Source organism: Taudactylus pleione, unplaced genomic scaffold, assembly GCF_031769625.1.
Source record: "Taudactylus pleione unplaced genomic scaffold, aTauple2 ptg000302l, whole genome shotgun sequence".
Taxonomy (NCBI): domain Eukaryota; kingdom Metazoa; phylum Chordata; class Amphibia; order Anura; family Myobatrachidae; genus Taudactylus; species Taudactylus pleione.
Genome location: NW_028284703.1, coordinates 6,604,384 through 6,621,122, shown reverse-complemented (window position 1 = coordinate 6,621,122; position 16,739 = coordinate 6,604,384). Strand labels below are relative to the sequence as shown.

Sequence of the window (16,739 nt, the reverse complement as noted above, 5' to 3'; positions counted from 1 at the left end):
ATACAGGACTGATACAGTAGCATAAGAAATTCTGGAAAAGGTGTCTCGGCTTCACATGTAAAATTAGAGATGTGCGCTGACCCCCGTGTTTTGGTTTTGGATCTTGATTCATCTTCGTGTTTTGATTTTGGTTTTGCAAAGAAATGATAAAAATTTTTTAATAACAGCTAAAATCATGTAATTTTTGCAATCCAAAACCTGAAATTCGTATTTAAAATACGAATTCTGAACTGCTGGAAGTTTAAATCTGTGACTCGGACCTGGCCGGATTCATGAAATTCGGGTGGATACGCATTTCTGGAGAACCGTACCGCACATCTCTAGCAAAAATGCTTAGCAGCTAAACTGGAACGTTATGTACATTTGTTTATTTTATTAAAATGCTAATAATATAAAAAAAATATTGTTTACATTATTTATGTCTGACTTTGTGTATTAATGATATCTCTCAGGAAATAGACGTGACTGGATAAGCACTTTGGAACATGTATTAGAAAAACAGGCAAAGGAGGGTCCAGTGCTCAGTGTTGCTGATAAAAGTGGATACCTTGAGCTAAAAGGATACAAAAATAAAATCTATACCGTAATCAATGGAAGTAAATTGTGGCTGAGTAAAAGCAAGCAGGTATGTTTGTAATGAAATAAAATACATAGAGGAGAGGGCTCCTGTGGGTATGTATATATGTATGACCATATTGATTCATTTAGATTAATGGAATGAGCACATGCTAGGCTAGAATTAGAACTATATGAAGATATGGAGCCACTATCCTTAGAAATTACCGATGTCCACCTGATTGATAAGCTGACAACTGTTTGCTTACGGCTGCTTATGAGTGTCACCGCCAGTTCCTGCAACATCTAGGGGTCTATTTACTAAGCAGTGATAGGAGACAGAGTGAAAAGTGATAAGGTGCTGTGTCCTGTGTTTGAAAAATGACAGTTGGGAGCTGATTGGCTGGCATCTTATCACTTTTCACTCTGTCTCCTAACACTGCTTAGTAAATAGACCCCCTAGTCTTTCATGGAATATGGCAATTCTGGGAGATTAAACAGACCCACTGATAGTGTAAGAGTCTACTGGATTTGGGAATGACTTTGGTGATTGGATGAGAATGACAAAATGCTGTAGAGCCAAGGTTGCCCGGGTGCTCTGGGTGCCAACGGTTCATGTATAGTCAGTTTGGTGGGTTGTTTTTTACTTTTAATCCAATGCTTTGCCACAAAGATCTTTGGAGTTAATAGGAGTATAATGAGGTGCTAAACTGTCCATAGCAACTAATCAGATTCTTACTGTCATTTTGGCTAGGGCTATTTACAAAATAATGGCCAATGTGTTTGCATTGGATTACAACACATCTGCACGGATTGTAACAGTTTATTAACTAAACACCGTTAATTTTAAAAATCAAAACCTAAAAGTGATTTTTTTTTTTACCAAACAGATCTCTATAATGTTGGCTATTAATATGCTCTGTTTCCAGATCGGTAAAAGTTTAAGAATAGCTGTAGCAATGACAAACGGACAGCGGTCTACAGATTAAACATGAGGGTGCTTGGGGAAATGATGAACTGTCACAAAATCAATTCATATATAATGTAATATCTCCATGTGCAAGTTTTATTTACTATAGTCAATGTTCTGAATTGGGTGACTAAAATGAATGTGACGACGCACTGAAGTCGATATATCAGGCAAAGTACCTGCAACATCGTGCATTATAACTGACATCGCAAAATAAAAGCAAGACAGATGTTCTGGGATGGTTTATTTTTTTGTTTAATTAAAGAAGAAAAAAATAAAAATAAAAACAACAGTGTGTTTTAATACAAATATGGCATCTGAATCGCTTAATGCAATCTGTGGCCCTCCATCTGATTCAGAACCACAAGTCTCAGCATACCCTCCCAGCTTCTGGCTTCCTATTTGTGTGAGAGCCATTGGATAGCTGAGCCTGAGCGGGTCCACAGCACCTGGAGAGAAACAGATTTCTCTGGTTTAGATTGAAGCTAACGTTTAGTACCAGTAGGGGGCAATGTTGTCTTAAAAAAAGACAATTACAGAGAACTCTAGTTGCATGATATAAGACTGGAAATTCACAAAGGGATGAGCTAATACGCATCTTATATTGGCACTCACATCCATGCTAGCACTACTCCCATTGTGATTTATAGAGCTTTTTTATGACTGCAGTGCTAAAACTTTCCTAGTGTTAAAATAAGAACACATCACACTGAATTCTATTAACTATAGTTCAGAAAAAAAGTGACTCCATATATACAGTATACTGTGTTTTGTTAAGATTTTCTCAACCTGCTCCCATGAAATTGAATTCACTGTGTGATATTTGTGCCTATGTTTTGTTTCTAGCTGCTTAGATGCTCATTTCTATAACTATATGATTGACACATTGATTGCTTGATTGTATTATAGTCAGAAATACGTAACATCAGCACATTGACATATGTACGGGCAAAATTATGGAAAAAATTGTAATTCTGTTTTTCACATTAACGGCCTATTTATCAAATTGAGAAAAGCCTTATCACTGGCGATTACACCAGATTTGGCTTTTCCTATTTATCAAAGAGTAACAAACAGAGGGTCTGATTCACTGCAGATCGCTATTGCAATAACAGCTGTGATTACGCACGCAGACCTGCTGCAAAAATATGCAGCATAGAGACGCCCACTACCACTTTCGCACATCCGTAATACCTTGCTGTCCTGCATATACATCAAGAACATCGAGTAACATGGGCCCCTCATGCACAATTACAACAGGTCTGACCTTACTCAGAAATTGCTATCCTCATCGCACGCAGTAAGTACTCACGCTGCGTATGCCGTCGCAGTGGCTAATTTATGCACGCCCATGTAACGGCGTTCAAGCGTACATGCACGCCTGCGTTTCTCCAACCACTCCACCGTTACCAAACCTAAACATTGATGTCCCGTCCCTTGATCTGCGGTGGCTTTGTATCTGCGTAGGTGATCGCAGTGCGATCACAATGCCAACGTACGCGCACGCACTGCGGTACATACGCATGCACAGTACGCACCATCGGACGATCTGGGTACACTGTTGCAATTGCAATCTATGATGAATTAGACCCAGAGACAGGTAAGTTGCCTTCAGCCATTGGTAAAGAGATTCGCCAAGTTTCACTGGCAAAAAAATTCCCCATTCAAAGCATAGGGAAGCCTATTAAACAAGGGCCCTCATTCAGACCCACTCGCAAGCGAGCGCACGTACGTTAGGCGTACGTACAAAAATATTTAAATTCAATGGCTCGCTCGTATTTTCGTTCGCATCTAAAATTCCTCCCTAATCTCTGACGACCCCTCCTCTAACTAACGAGCGTACGAAATAGCGAGCGTACATCCCCGAAATGGCTTGAAAGGAACGCACGCACAAGTATAAACAGGAAGTGGCCTTGTCAGATGTCGACTACCTGCTCCTTTATTCTGCCTACCTCCCTCAATCGTATCATGCCAATCAATGTATCAATTAGCTTAATTGTTTGTTTTTTTTCAACACAATGCAAGAAACTTTACTCTTGTCCGTGTTTGTGTTTACCCGCAGAATACGTACGGATGAAACATTCGCTTTTATTGTTCAAAAAACATGTGAACCACAATTAAACAATTGTTCTATTGCTGTGGATCCCCGCATATTTCCCTGGGTTCATTTCTTTATTTAAATTTGCTTACGCATGTCACTGCATCAAGCCTATCATAACTCTCCAGAGATTTCTGGCCCTGTCGAACACATGACTCATACACTAACCAATAAAATTGCTCCTGTTAATTTCCAAAATACATTAGCCAATCAGAAATTTTTTAAACACTTTATCAAAAATGATTTTTAAGAAAAACACCATTGCCATCATGAGAGCCTCCGCATTCACCAGGCGCGAGCTGCTGGTGCTTACGGAGGTCATGGATCGCCGGATCACCAGCCAACCTCAACCCATGACCAACCGGCAGAAGCGCTCCGCGTATGCGGAGGCACGGTCCCGCCTGCGGTCCTTCGGCTCACGCCGCAACATCGGGCAGCTGGAGCGCAGGTGGTCCGACCTGCAACGGCGAACGCCCCGCTTGCTGGCATGCTTTCGCATGGAGATCCTGGAAAGTAAGTGTTATGTATTGTGGTTTTAATGTTTGTGTTTGTGGGGCAAACTGCGTGTGCATGTTTTCGTGTCTGTCCTATTTATTATTTGTACTCATATCTGCGTGTGCATGTTTTCCTGTCTGTCCTATGTATTATTTGTACTCATATCTGCGTGTGCAGGTTTTCCTGTCTGTCCTATTTATTATTTGTACTCATATCTGCGTGTGCATGTTTTCCTGTCTGTCCTATGTATTATTTGTACTCATATCTGCGTGTGCATGTTTTCCCTCTATTTCTGATTTATTCATTCTACTCCTATTTGGCTTATTTTTTGGGTTTTTTTTTTTTTTTAGTTTTGGTCCCCGGATTTGTCCAGAAACTAACCGCAATTTCTTTGTCATATTTTAGGGGGACAGCCAAGACTCCGCCGTCACCGTCCGTCCAGACAGCGTTCCCGGCCACTATCCCCAACCCCCAGCCAACACTCCACCCCAAATCTTTCCCCTATTCCCCACTCCTCCCCATCCTTCCCAGACCCTCTCCCGGAAATGTCGGGCCTCCTTCCCCTCCGTCCCACTTCCCCCTCTCCTCCACCCACCCCTCTTCCAATTACCCCCTCCCCGGAGTCCATCATAACTCCTCCCCATTCTTTGGGGAATGATGGATCCTCCGAGGAGGATCATGGAGGCATTTCCGGAGCTCCCGTTTTGGCTCCCGGTATGTTTTTATTTTTATTTTTTTTAAAGCACAAACTGTTTGTATGTAATCATGTGTCGTGCCTTTCTTCGTGTTTTTGTGGCTTGACTTTTGGTGATTTTGCAGTTTGCCTTTACCTCTTCCTGGTGATTTCAACATACACATATCACACCTGTGGGAATTTGTACATAGGCCTTGTATTTTTGGCAGCACCCCCTTTTTTTTTTTTTTTTTAGGTTTAGGAGTGATTTCGTTGTGTTTATTTTTTTTTAATGTGGATTCCCTATTGTTGTATTAACCCACACACTTTTCTCACCCACAGAGGAACAGAGGCGTCGGCAAGAGGTGGCGGATTGTGTTGGCCAGATGCGGCAACATGTAATCGGCATTCTGGTGGCCCTCGACCGGCTGTCTGGCCTCCTTCGCCAGTAGTTTTTTTATTTTTGTTATCGTTTCTAAATAAATTTATTCTGACAAATATACGTTCTGGCTCATTTTTTAAATCCAAAACCAAGATAGTTTAGCATGACATAAGTAGACTGTTCCTGCAAGGATTTCCCTTTTTTAAAAGTTAGATTGTGTTTTGTCTTTGTATGTCAAACAGACACAAGAAACACATAACAGTAACAATGTCATTTCCCTTTTTGGGTGTAGTGTCAATTACATATTTCGACATTTTACAGGTTCCTAGTTGGTGCGCAAGCTGCTTAGGCCAATCTTACAAATCCCAAGGTTGGGCCAGGCTTCCTTTGGGTGTGGGTTGGGAAGCTGAAAACATATTTCAGTTTAGCTCAACTGGCGTCAGTACTGGATTACCCCTTAGTCAAATGTAACTTGTGTTAACCTGGTTACACTTGCTGTTAACGTCCCAAAAAAGGAAGACCATTTCACTCTCCAAACATTTATTCACAAAAATAACAGAGAAAACAAAGTGGTCACTCCCAAAAAAAGAACACAGTGATAAATTCAAATACAACACATACCAAGAAATAATTAAATAAAAACAAAAAATCAAGAACTGGTTGACGAAGGACCATGCCAACATGATTCCACAAACATGGCGTTGCAATATGGGTTCCAGAATATATGCCCAAAAGGACCAGATCCAGGTTTGGTAAGGGTAGCAGGAAGTAGTGAGCGTTGGAGTGCCAAAGATTATGTGAACAAACAGAAGATGGTGAGAAAAAAAACACAAAATTAGATGTTTCGCAAACAAACACAAACACATTAGGTATAAACACTGTAGTTTTGTTACAACTTACCTAAAAAATCTGGCCACCACATCATCGCGTATGGCCCCCCCACATACTGACCTACGACCAACCTCGGGGGGGCCATCCTCAGGTAAGGCATCCTCTGGCTGCATTGGGACACCACTCCTTATGGCAATGTTGTGAAATATCCCACACAGGACCACAATTTTAGACACCATATCCGGCACATACATGAGCTCGCCACCAGAGCGGTGGAGGCATCTGAATCGGCCTTTTAAAAGGCCGATACAGCGCTCCACCACTTGCCTGGTGGCTGTAAGTGTGGAATTATATGCACTTTGTGGCCCTGGTGTGGGAGCCAAATAAGGAGTGAGCAGCCAGGACATGCAAGGGTATCCACTGTCTCCTGTGAAAAAAATTAGCCAACATCAGGACCACTGTGTATCAAGCTTAACATTGTTATGTACTAAAGGTCTCCACTTACCCAGAAGCCACGCATCACCAGCTTGTAGGTTGGTTAATTTCTGCCATATCCCTGATTGCCGGATGACGAAGGAGTCATGAGCACTTCCTGGTAATTTAGCATTCAGGGACAGGATCTGGAGGGAGGCATCACATACCACCATTACATTCAGGGAGTGATAGTGTTTACGGTTTCTAAATATTGCCTCCAGCCGTGCTGGAGGCTGAAGTGGTATGTGAGTACCATCCACAACCCCTATGATGTGTGGGAAGCCAGCTATTTGGTAAAAATTGGCCTTGGCCACACTAAGGGCACCCATATCCAAAGGCATTTTAATAAAATGATGGAGGTGCTTGAAAAGTGCCTCCATCACTGCCCTCAGGATCCGGGAAAAGGAGGATTGGGAGATGCCCGCCACTATGCCCACCGTTGTTTGGAACGATCCTGAGGCACAGAAATGTAACACCGCCATAAATTGCGTCAGTGGTGGTATTGCTGTTGGACTGTCAATTTGCCGCTCAAGATCACTTTCTATTAATGAGAGAGTGTCTATGATGATTTTGGGAGGTAGACAGTAGCGTCTTAAAACCTCATCATCGGGCATTCCAAAAAGGGTGACACGTGTTCGAAATATCTGGGGCCTTGCATGCCTACGATGCCTACGCCTGGGATGAGTTTGAGGTTGGTCGTCTTCCGGGAGCAGGGCCAGAACAATTCGCCCCAGATCTACCTGAAATTCAAAGTTTACAATGTAAGGCTTTTGAGTCACCCCAAAAATAACATAAAACAACTTAGCTTTATGATACCATCCATAGCTGCTTACATGCCGGGGTATTGTCATGATACGTATAAACTGTAAAAAAGCCAAAAATGAGACATCAAAAATTTAGAGGGTGATTTTTTGTTTGTCAAATTGGTGCAAGCCAACACATAAAATAGTCGAAACACACATTTGGCCATCGATGAAAACGACATTGCACACCGTACGTCAAATAGGGGTCAAATGGACCCCAAAAATGGAAAAGGGCAAAGCAAAACTGGTTTACATGATGAATAAGCCTCGAAAAATGCGTTAATTAGTTCGCAAATGCAAGTCACTACACCAACTGTCCAAAATGCGTTAATTAGTTCGCAAATGCAAGTCACTACACCAACTGTCAAAAATGCGTTAATTAGTTCGCAAATGCAAGTCACTACACCAACTGTCACAAATGCGTTAATTAGTTCGCAAATGCAAGTCACTACACCAACTGTCAAAAATGCATTAATTAGTTCGCAAATGCAAGAAAAAAAATGGACTTACCCAACTCGAATATATAAGATTTCCAACAAAAAGGTCTTTGGGTCCGAAAGCCAAAACAAACTAAAATAGATGAAATTAGTGTAAAAAAAAAAATATAAAACCAAAAACCAGAAGTAGACACCAATTGCCCACAAAATAGACTGCACAAAACTTACCAAATCAGGAAACGATGGAAAAAAATCAACCCAAAAAATGCGAACGGAAAACCAAAACAACTGTAGCAAAACCAAAAATAAACAAACTCCGCCAAATCCTCCAACCGCAAACAACCAAATCCAACCACCTTAACCGCCAACAAACCAACAACGCAACCTCGACTCCACACACACCAAGCCATAAATAGTGTTTATTTTCCCGCACAAATTAAGGATGAATCATAGGGACGCACAATCAATGATGCGGCCGCAAACTAAGGACGCATGTATAAATACGTCACGAAATCACATTTAATTTCTGGTTGATTTCATTCTGGAAGCAGAGACATGGCTTCAGACCAGGGAAACAATGGCCAAAAATCCGGCGGTAAGGCCTTCATGCATTTTGTCTCAATGATTCTTTTAAAACATAATATTGTGCAAGTTGTGAAGTGGCTAAATCTGCATATTTACCCAAATAGGTGAGGAGGATGACATGGAAGAGACTGCTGGCCCCAGTCAACCCGCCAAAGCTGCCAAAAAAAAAAGGCAGCCACATTTCACAAGCAAGGAGATGGAGGTTTTGATCCAGAAGTGCGTTGACATCCTGCCCCAGGCAGCCAGGAATATGAGCCAAAGCCAGAAGTGGAGAATGTGGGAGGAGGTCGCCGTTGCTGTCAATAGGGTGGGTGATTATGTCCGTCTAGCCCGGGATGTCAAACGGCGGTAAGTAAACACTTTCCCATCCTATAAACAAACCCCATTGTAAAACAAAGGATAATGGTTCCAATTTCATTCCACAGATGGGCAGACTTCAAATATCGTCTCAAGCAAAAACTTGCCGACAGGGCTAGGCATGCAAGGGGGACAGGTGGGGGTCCCACCCCTGTGTCATTGGAGTTGACAGACTTAGAAGAGCTGGCACAGGGGTGTGTGCAGGCTGTGGAGGTGTTTGGCGTGTCCAACATGGATACGGACATGCCAGACTTTGCGGCTCCTCATGTTGGCCAAGGTAAGTCTTGTGATGTCACCAACTCTGAAATGCTATTGTGCCAATATGTAGATTCTAATGTGAGTCTTTTCGCATTTTTCCTAACAGAGACAGAGGCGGATGAGTATGCTCCAGAGGGGAGCCTTGGCCGCAGAATTTCTGCTGGCTCTGCAGGGGAGGAACCAGTACATCCGGCTGAGGACCCTGCAGAAGCCAGTCCAGGGCGTGCCCCCTCGCAGGCAGTGGGCCTCCTCACAGAACTCAATTTTAAATCGGATTTCCATACGGAGATTCTGCAGAGGATGGACGCCAGTCTGATACGGGTGGCTGAGGCCCTGGAGCAAAATGCTGCGGCCAACGTGACCATTGCTCAGGCCCTGGCGGAAAATACCAGGGCCAACATCCGCATCGCCGATGCCCTGGAGCAGCTCGTTCGCCAGCACATGGTGGAGCCGACCTCCCTTCCTGCCGGAACATCCGGATCCTCCACCTCTGGCACAACATCAGCCAATCCTCCAAATGTGCCTAGCCCTGTGCCTAGTCCAGAGGCCACAACATCTGCCTCTGGACAGGCCAGCCCGATGGCATCCCGGACCCGGTCTGGCGCCCACCCTCACCCAGCCAAACGGGCGAGAAAACGGTGACAGCAATGGCGACTTTGCCCACACTCCTTCTGTGCTTGGCTCATATTCCTTTCTGGTCAAAACTTCCCTCTCCTTTCTTGTGAAATTTTTATAAATTTGGTATTTACGTTTATGTTACCAGTTATGGCATTTTTTTTTATTTTAACAAATATCTTTGCCACAAAAAAAAGGCCAAAAAATATTAGGCCAATTTGTTGGTGTTTATACAATAAATTAAAAACAAAAAACTGACATTGTATTGTGACATTATTGTACAAATGGGTTACATTTAATCCTGGCCCTAAAGGCAAAAACTGACCCTCTTAAAAAAAAAAAAAGGCCTCTTTAAGGAACGCTTCAAAAATCACATAGCGATGCAAATTCCACAGTAAACCAAAAAAAAGGGGAGCTAATTAAAACATGATGACATTATTGTTACAATAGGCCATAACCAACAAATTGTGGCCAAAATAAAACACCCAAAATGTACGCTAATTGATTGTGTAATCATGACATTAGCAGCTCTGATTTCCACCTGCGTACGCTTTTGTGCTATCCCAATAAACTGCTTTCCAAACACATACCAAGCCGGTTTTCAATCCAACACTAATTACTTTACTGACCAGCCGCGATTAATCGCAGCACCATCGTTGAGTCCCGGGACGGAGGAGAAGGCCATCGCCAATGTGGTCGAGTAATCCTGACCCTAAGCTGTGCGAGCATTTTGAAGGGAAAGCGGATGTTCCAGTGACGTATGAGACGGTCCGAACACATTTGACGTTCGCATCTGCTAATGTATGTACGCCCCAAAAACGCCTCGCCACGCCTGCGTTTTTTCATCTCCACCCCCGTCAACACCCAAAAACGCCCTGTTCTGTCAATCACATTTGACATGTCACTTCCTGTACGCTATTTTAGGAACGAGAGAAAAAAAGCTCGCAATCTGCCGTACGCACATGCGCAGTGTAACACCGACGCATGCGTGGTTAGTCAACATCGGAACGCAAAGAGCGTACTGTTGTTAACGTGCGGCTCTGAATGAGGGCCAAGGATCACAGGATGGCGATATCAGAAGATAATGAACTAAAAATGCTTTATATATTGACATGAGCATGATATTACAATAATTGTCATTTTTCTTTATTCATTTATTTCTATTATCTCTCACGTCTCCAGTATCTCCAGGGCAGCTTAGTGTCGCTCAGCTGCACCGTGATATTGTATTACTAAATTAAGGTGATAGTAGGTTTTCTATTGCTGTGATAAGGGGTGAATGATAACCACTGCTATCACCTATTATTAATAGACCCATTAGACTGAATACAATTTATAATGAAAATATCTTTGAAAATAAGATCAGATGTAGTGTTACTATAAATAATAATAATGTAACCCCCCTTCGGTGTGCGGTGTGGTACATAGGTGCATTTGGAGTGATACACCTCCTATTGCCTCAGGCTAGCTCTCCAGGGTGTGGGCAATACCTGAGAAGGGGGGCCCATGCAGGCTTTATAACAGTCACACATATAGATACAGGTATAGATAGACATATGCAGCAACAGTTCTTTTGAATAATTTGGGCGCCAGACCTTCTCTTATAAATATACCACTTTATTTCTCTCCTCCTGCACATGACTTTAAAGGACAAGAATATGGTTATAGCAGCTTCTCCTCTCCCTCCAGCTCATATACTTGGCATGTCAGATGGTACATGACAATCTTATGGATATGGTTACATTACATCACACTCTTCTTCACCAGCACAGTCTTTAAGCACAGTCACAATGAATGCTTTGCATTTTGCACACACAGGTCCACCTGGCCCTTTGCTGGCTGGTGCCTGTAGTTCTGCACTTCATATGTGCAGGTCCACCTAGCCCTTTGCTGGCTGGTGCCTGTAGTTCTCCACTTCATACGTGCAGGTCCACCTAGCCCTTTGCTGGCTGGTGCCTGTAGTTCTCCACTTCATACATGCAGGTCCACCTAACCCTATGCTGGCTTGTGCCTGTAGTTCTCCACTTCATACATGCAGGTCCACCTGGCCCTATGCTGGCTGGTGCCTGTAGTTCCACAGCTTCACACACATCTCACATAACTTTTGCACTCTGCCTCTTTGTCTCTTCTCAGACAATATACCGAGTGTCTCATACCCAGTCTGCCTCTCTCTGCTCCCCTTCTCTTTCACATGGGACAGCAATATACAGACTTTTCTATTGCAGCTATCAGACTCTCAGATGCCGCCCATCCCTATCCTACAGGAATGGCTCCTATAGCCACACTGCTACCACAGTGACCCCCCTTTAATGGCTGCTGGGTTTTTTTTATGCATAAGGGACTCCTCTGGTACCTTAACAGTAAAAGCTCCTGGGAAATTCCTCTTCCCCATCTCTTCAACACATATACTGACATCTCTTACCCCTCTCATGGGTGCTCAACACTTCACTGAGCGGCTCACACTGTAACCTTCCAGCTCTTTCTCTGTGGTCTCTCACAGACTTTATCTCAGTGGTCTCACTCCAGACCTATTTCTCCTTTGGCGTTAGATGGGCATCGTGGCAGTCACCACGGCCCCGCCAATCTCCCCCTGCCAGGGGAGCACGAGGGCTACATTTCTGCTTCCAGCTCTGAAGCTACCCAAAGATGTCTGCGCTCTCCCAAATTCTTCTTCTCAACTCCCTTTGTTCTCTCCCCCTCCTCCCTCTGCTCTGCCAGCTACACACCCAGTCTTCCCACCCCTGCGTATCTATCTCTCCAGCCCCTCCTTTACCTGAAAACTGATCCAGGTCTCAGGCATGTAATACCTAGAACAGGAAGCAAGCTCTAACACTGAGAGGGGTGTATTTACAAATACAATCCCTTAGAGGGTGTTACAATAATAATAATAATAATAATAATAATAATAATAATAATAATAATAATAATAATAATAATATGCATGTATATTCCACAGAACTCTAAACATGTGTCCTATTAAATACATGTTTGTTTTTAGATGAGAGATTGACAACCTGCAGGGTATAGACTAGAGCAGAGTCATAATGGAGTGTGTGTGTCTGGTACTGCCGATGAGGTTCCATGGTCACCACTTTATATAGAGATCTTTAATGTGAAAACTATGGCCCTCATTCAGAGGCGGTCGCAAGCGGCCGATTGATTTTTTTAGTGCGGCCTCCTGGTCGCTAGCTAAGCTTTGGGTTACCACCTACAGCTAAGCAACCGACCAGGGTGATGGTCGCGATGGTCAAGACCATCGCGACCATCGGGGCTTGCGACGAGACCCTAAGGTTGGGTCTTGGCAGCCGCAAGCCCTAGGGAGCTTCCTGCTCTGATCGAGCAGGAAGCTCCCCACTGACATCACTGCTGATGTCAGTGCGGCCGCCCACAAAACGGCAGGTGTTCCTTAAGGAACGCCTCCGTTTGTGAAACCACCCCCCCGCCACGCCTACAAAACGGGTCGAGCTGTCGATCAACATCGACAGCCGGCCCTTTTGTAGTGAGCTCCGGAGCGAGAGAGTTTCAGAGAGAGAGAGAGAGCCGCTGCGTGTGGGCAGGACCTAACCATCGACCCGGTTGCGATCGCTCAGCGCTTGCGACCAGGTCTGAATGAGACCTTATGTGTGGAAGTTTCATATTTACAGCTCGCATAACTGATCAGACAGTGAACGGATGCATCAAGCTAAGGTGTTAATCATAAAGAAAACCTTGTATCTTGTCTTTGACAACAGTGTTGATTAAACCATAAAGCAGCTTTGCAATTCTGTCCTTGCTAATATGCAAATGCAGCAGGTGTATGACACCCCCTGCTGTATTTATGATCCCAGCACTGTGACCGAGGTCGCAGGCTGAAATCACTATTGCGACCGTTGAACAGCGCTGGACTGCCTGCCAGCTAAGTAAGCCTCAGCTTTCTCAGGCTGTCTGGCTTGCGAGGCCAGGAAACTTCGTCCGTGGACGCAGCCCCTGGCCTTGCCACTCCCAGAAAAATGGGCTGACGCCCTCATTTCCGGGAACGGCGGTCGTCCCTGCACTGCTCCTTAAATGCTTCTGCCTGATAATCGGGAATCTGCGTTCAGCATTGCACAAACATGTAATGCTGAATCAGCCCCTATGTACTTTATATAATGTTCCTACACAATTCCACTGAATTTTATAGAGTGCTAATGCTATAGGCAATGTCGAAATTGATGCAAAGAATGTTTGTGTGCACAACTCCATTTACCTACATTATATTTGGACTGTCAGTCTCAGCACATTAATAGACTTGAAGAAAGCACAGTAACATCTTAGCTATAGCATCTCTGTGTACGAGGCCATATAGTGCAGCAATCAGGAGAAATTACAACTGAGAACAAAAGAACCATTTCAGACAGTTTGGATTTCCTATAATGATTACTGGTTTACATGCCAGAGAGCAATGTTACCCACTCATTGTCAGCTGCAGATGTTTTAGACACATTAGAATGTTTAGCAATCTCTTGGTTACATTCTAATCTGTCTAGAATTTTCATTTTGTCCTTTCTACTGCAAAACCTTTGTCTGTTTTTTTCGGCCAGTCCTCTGTCAGTCTTACTCCCTTCTGCTCACAAACTCCATTATTTGTCTACTTAGTAATTGTCACTCTTCCTAACTGCCTACAAACCACATCATTTGTCCTATTAAACCTTTGTCACTCTTCCTATTAGTTCATAAAGTCCATCCTAACTGCTCCCAAATTCCATCATTTGTCCTAATATAGTCCTGTCAGGTCTCTTCCCTACATTAGTCATATCAAACTTTAGTAAGTCTTCCTCTGTGTCACATGTGCTACTTCCATGAGCTTGTTCAAATAGCTTTCAGTTCTCCACGAGTCTTTTCAAAGGCCTTTCCTTACTTTATGAGACCTTCTGTGCCTATAATTTATCATCTTTCATTTATATGGCACCACGAAGTGTCCACAGAACCATTCATTGAATAATACAAAAAGATGTTGATATCTGTTGTCCTATTTTGTGGTATACACAGTTATTAAATAGTAGACACTAGCGAAAAGTATTGTAGTACACACACCAGCCAAATAGACTTAACCAGGAGCTTGGGTTTATTACAGTAAACCAGTGTTGAACAGCTGTACTCACAGTTATATATACACAAGCAGCGGGAATGTACAGAGGACTGTCTGGTCATGTACAGTATGTAGGTGGTATAGCGGGCATTAGCAGGGGGATGTAGTCAAGAGACCAGCAGGTGCGAGGCCTACGGTCTCTATGGCGATGCTGAAATCCCGACAATGGAGTTAAGATAGGAGTCAAAATACCGACGTCTATCTCAATCCCGACGCCAGGAGGATGCGGTAAGTCTGGGGCGGTAAGTCTGGGGTGCCCGTCCTGTTAGCCGTTGGGGGGGAGGGTTAGGATTAGGGCAGTTAGCGGGGTTAGCCTAAGTTTTTTTTGGGGGGGAGGATAGGGTTCGGTACTCCTAGGGGGGAGGGTTAGGGTCAGGCACCATTGGAGGGGGTTAGGTTTAGACACTAAGGGGGGAGGTTTTGGGTTAGGCACAAAGGAGGGGGACGGGTTCAGGAACTAACGGGGAGGGTTAGGGTTAGGGTGCGGGGTACATGAAGAGAGGGTTAGGGGGCAGAAAGGGGGAGGGTAAGTATACATACCTGACCCCTGTCGGGATACCAACCATTGGGATGCCACTGTCGGTATTGTGACTGGAGGACTCCCGATAGCCGAAATTACATACCGATTCCATTAGCAGGTCCCCCATGGAGCTAAGTACTTCACGTCTGTCTAGCACTGTGATGCTCAAACACAGTGATCCATGAGCAGACTACCTAACGACGGTCATCTTTGTAAAGGTACAGATGCTTTAGTTATGGAGCATCATGGTGGTAACGCAGTAGCACACTCCATATACCAACCCCCGCCTCTCCATGTTACAAAAACATTTTTAAGTAGCTTATTTGCAGAAACCTAACATAAATGAGGGTTAACTATGTAATAACATGTGAACCTTTATCAACGCACTCCATATATCAACAAAATACACACAATCACAACAATATATAAAGATTCATACAGACAGTACAAGGCAACAAATCAAACAGTGAAATATTAAAGCAACTAAGTGACAGTTATTAACAATAGCATCCAGTGTTCTGGGTGGACAGACAGAATCAGAGCAACTGACTGATTTAGGGCACACTGGACCCCCGTGTTTTGGTTTTGGATCTGTATCTCCTTTTGTTTTGGATCTGGATTGGTTTTGCCAAAACCGCCCTTGCGTGTTTTGTTTTTTGGTCTTGGATCTGTATTTTTTCTAAAAATAAATAATAAAAACAGCTAAAATCACATAATTTGGGCCTGTTTTTGTTCCAACAGTATTATTAACCTCAATAACATTTATTTCCAGTAATTTCCAATCAATTTTTTTCATCTAGTTTAGGGCCAAAAGGATGCATCCAGCTAGCTGGCTGACTAAAGTAAGCGACAGCAGTGGGCCGCACTAACATGTGGCAGTTCAGCTTCCAAGTTCCAACATGGATACAGTGTGTTATACAGTGTGGGTTGGATACACCAATAGTGCACTTAGTGTGACAGCAGTGTCGGCAGTGCGGGGTGCTGGTGGTGTTCTTAATGCGGAAGTGCCGGCGGTGTTGGCAGTGTGGTGATGTTGGCAGAATGGGGGTCCTGGCAGTGTCCTGAGTGCATAGTGCTGACAGTGTCGGCTGTGTGGGGATGCCCTCGGTGTGTGAGTAGCGGCAGTGCGGAGTCACTGACGGCGTCCTCCATACTGTGAGGCAGTAGTTTGGGGGTGCTGGCAGTGTCCTTAGAGCAGGGTGCTGGTGGTGTCGGCAAAGCAGGGGTGCCAGTGGTGTCCTCAGTGCATGTGTGCTGACAGTGTCAGCAGTGCAGGGGTGCCGGTGGTGACCTCAGTGTGGGAGTGCCGGCAGTGTGGGGTTGCTGACGGTGTCCTCAGTATGTGGGGAGTGCGGAGGTGCTGGCAGTGTCCTCAGTGCAGGGTGTCAACAAAGCAGGGGTGCCAGTGGTGTCCTCAGTGCACGTGTGCTGACAGCGTCGGCAGTGCAGGGGTGGCGGTGGTGTCATCAGTGTGGGAGTGCTGACAGTGTCGGCAGTGTGGGGTGTACTCAGTACATGGGGCAGTGTGGGGTGTCCTCAGTACATGGGGCAGCAGTGCAGAGGAGCTGGCAGTGTCCTC

At 44.3% G+C, this 16,739-nt stretch overlaps 1 protein-coding gene across 1 annotated transcript in view; it reads left to right on the top strand.

Annotated features, from left to right (window-relative positions):
- Positions 1-16,739, top strand: part of ARAP2 (ArfGAP with RhoGAP domain, ankyrin repeat and PH domain 2) — a 309,356-nt gene that overhangs the window by 61,018 nt on the left and 231,599 nt on the right. The window contains exon 8 of the mRNA XM_088482970.1: positions 453-625. Coding sequence (XP_088339096.1) covers positions 453-625 — 173 coding nt within the window. The remainder of the gene's footprint in view (positions 1-452; positions 626-16,739) is intronic.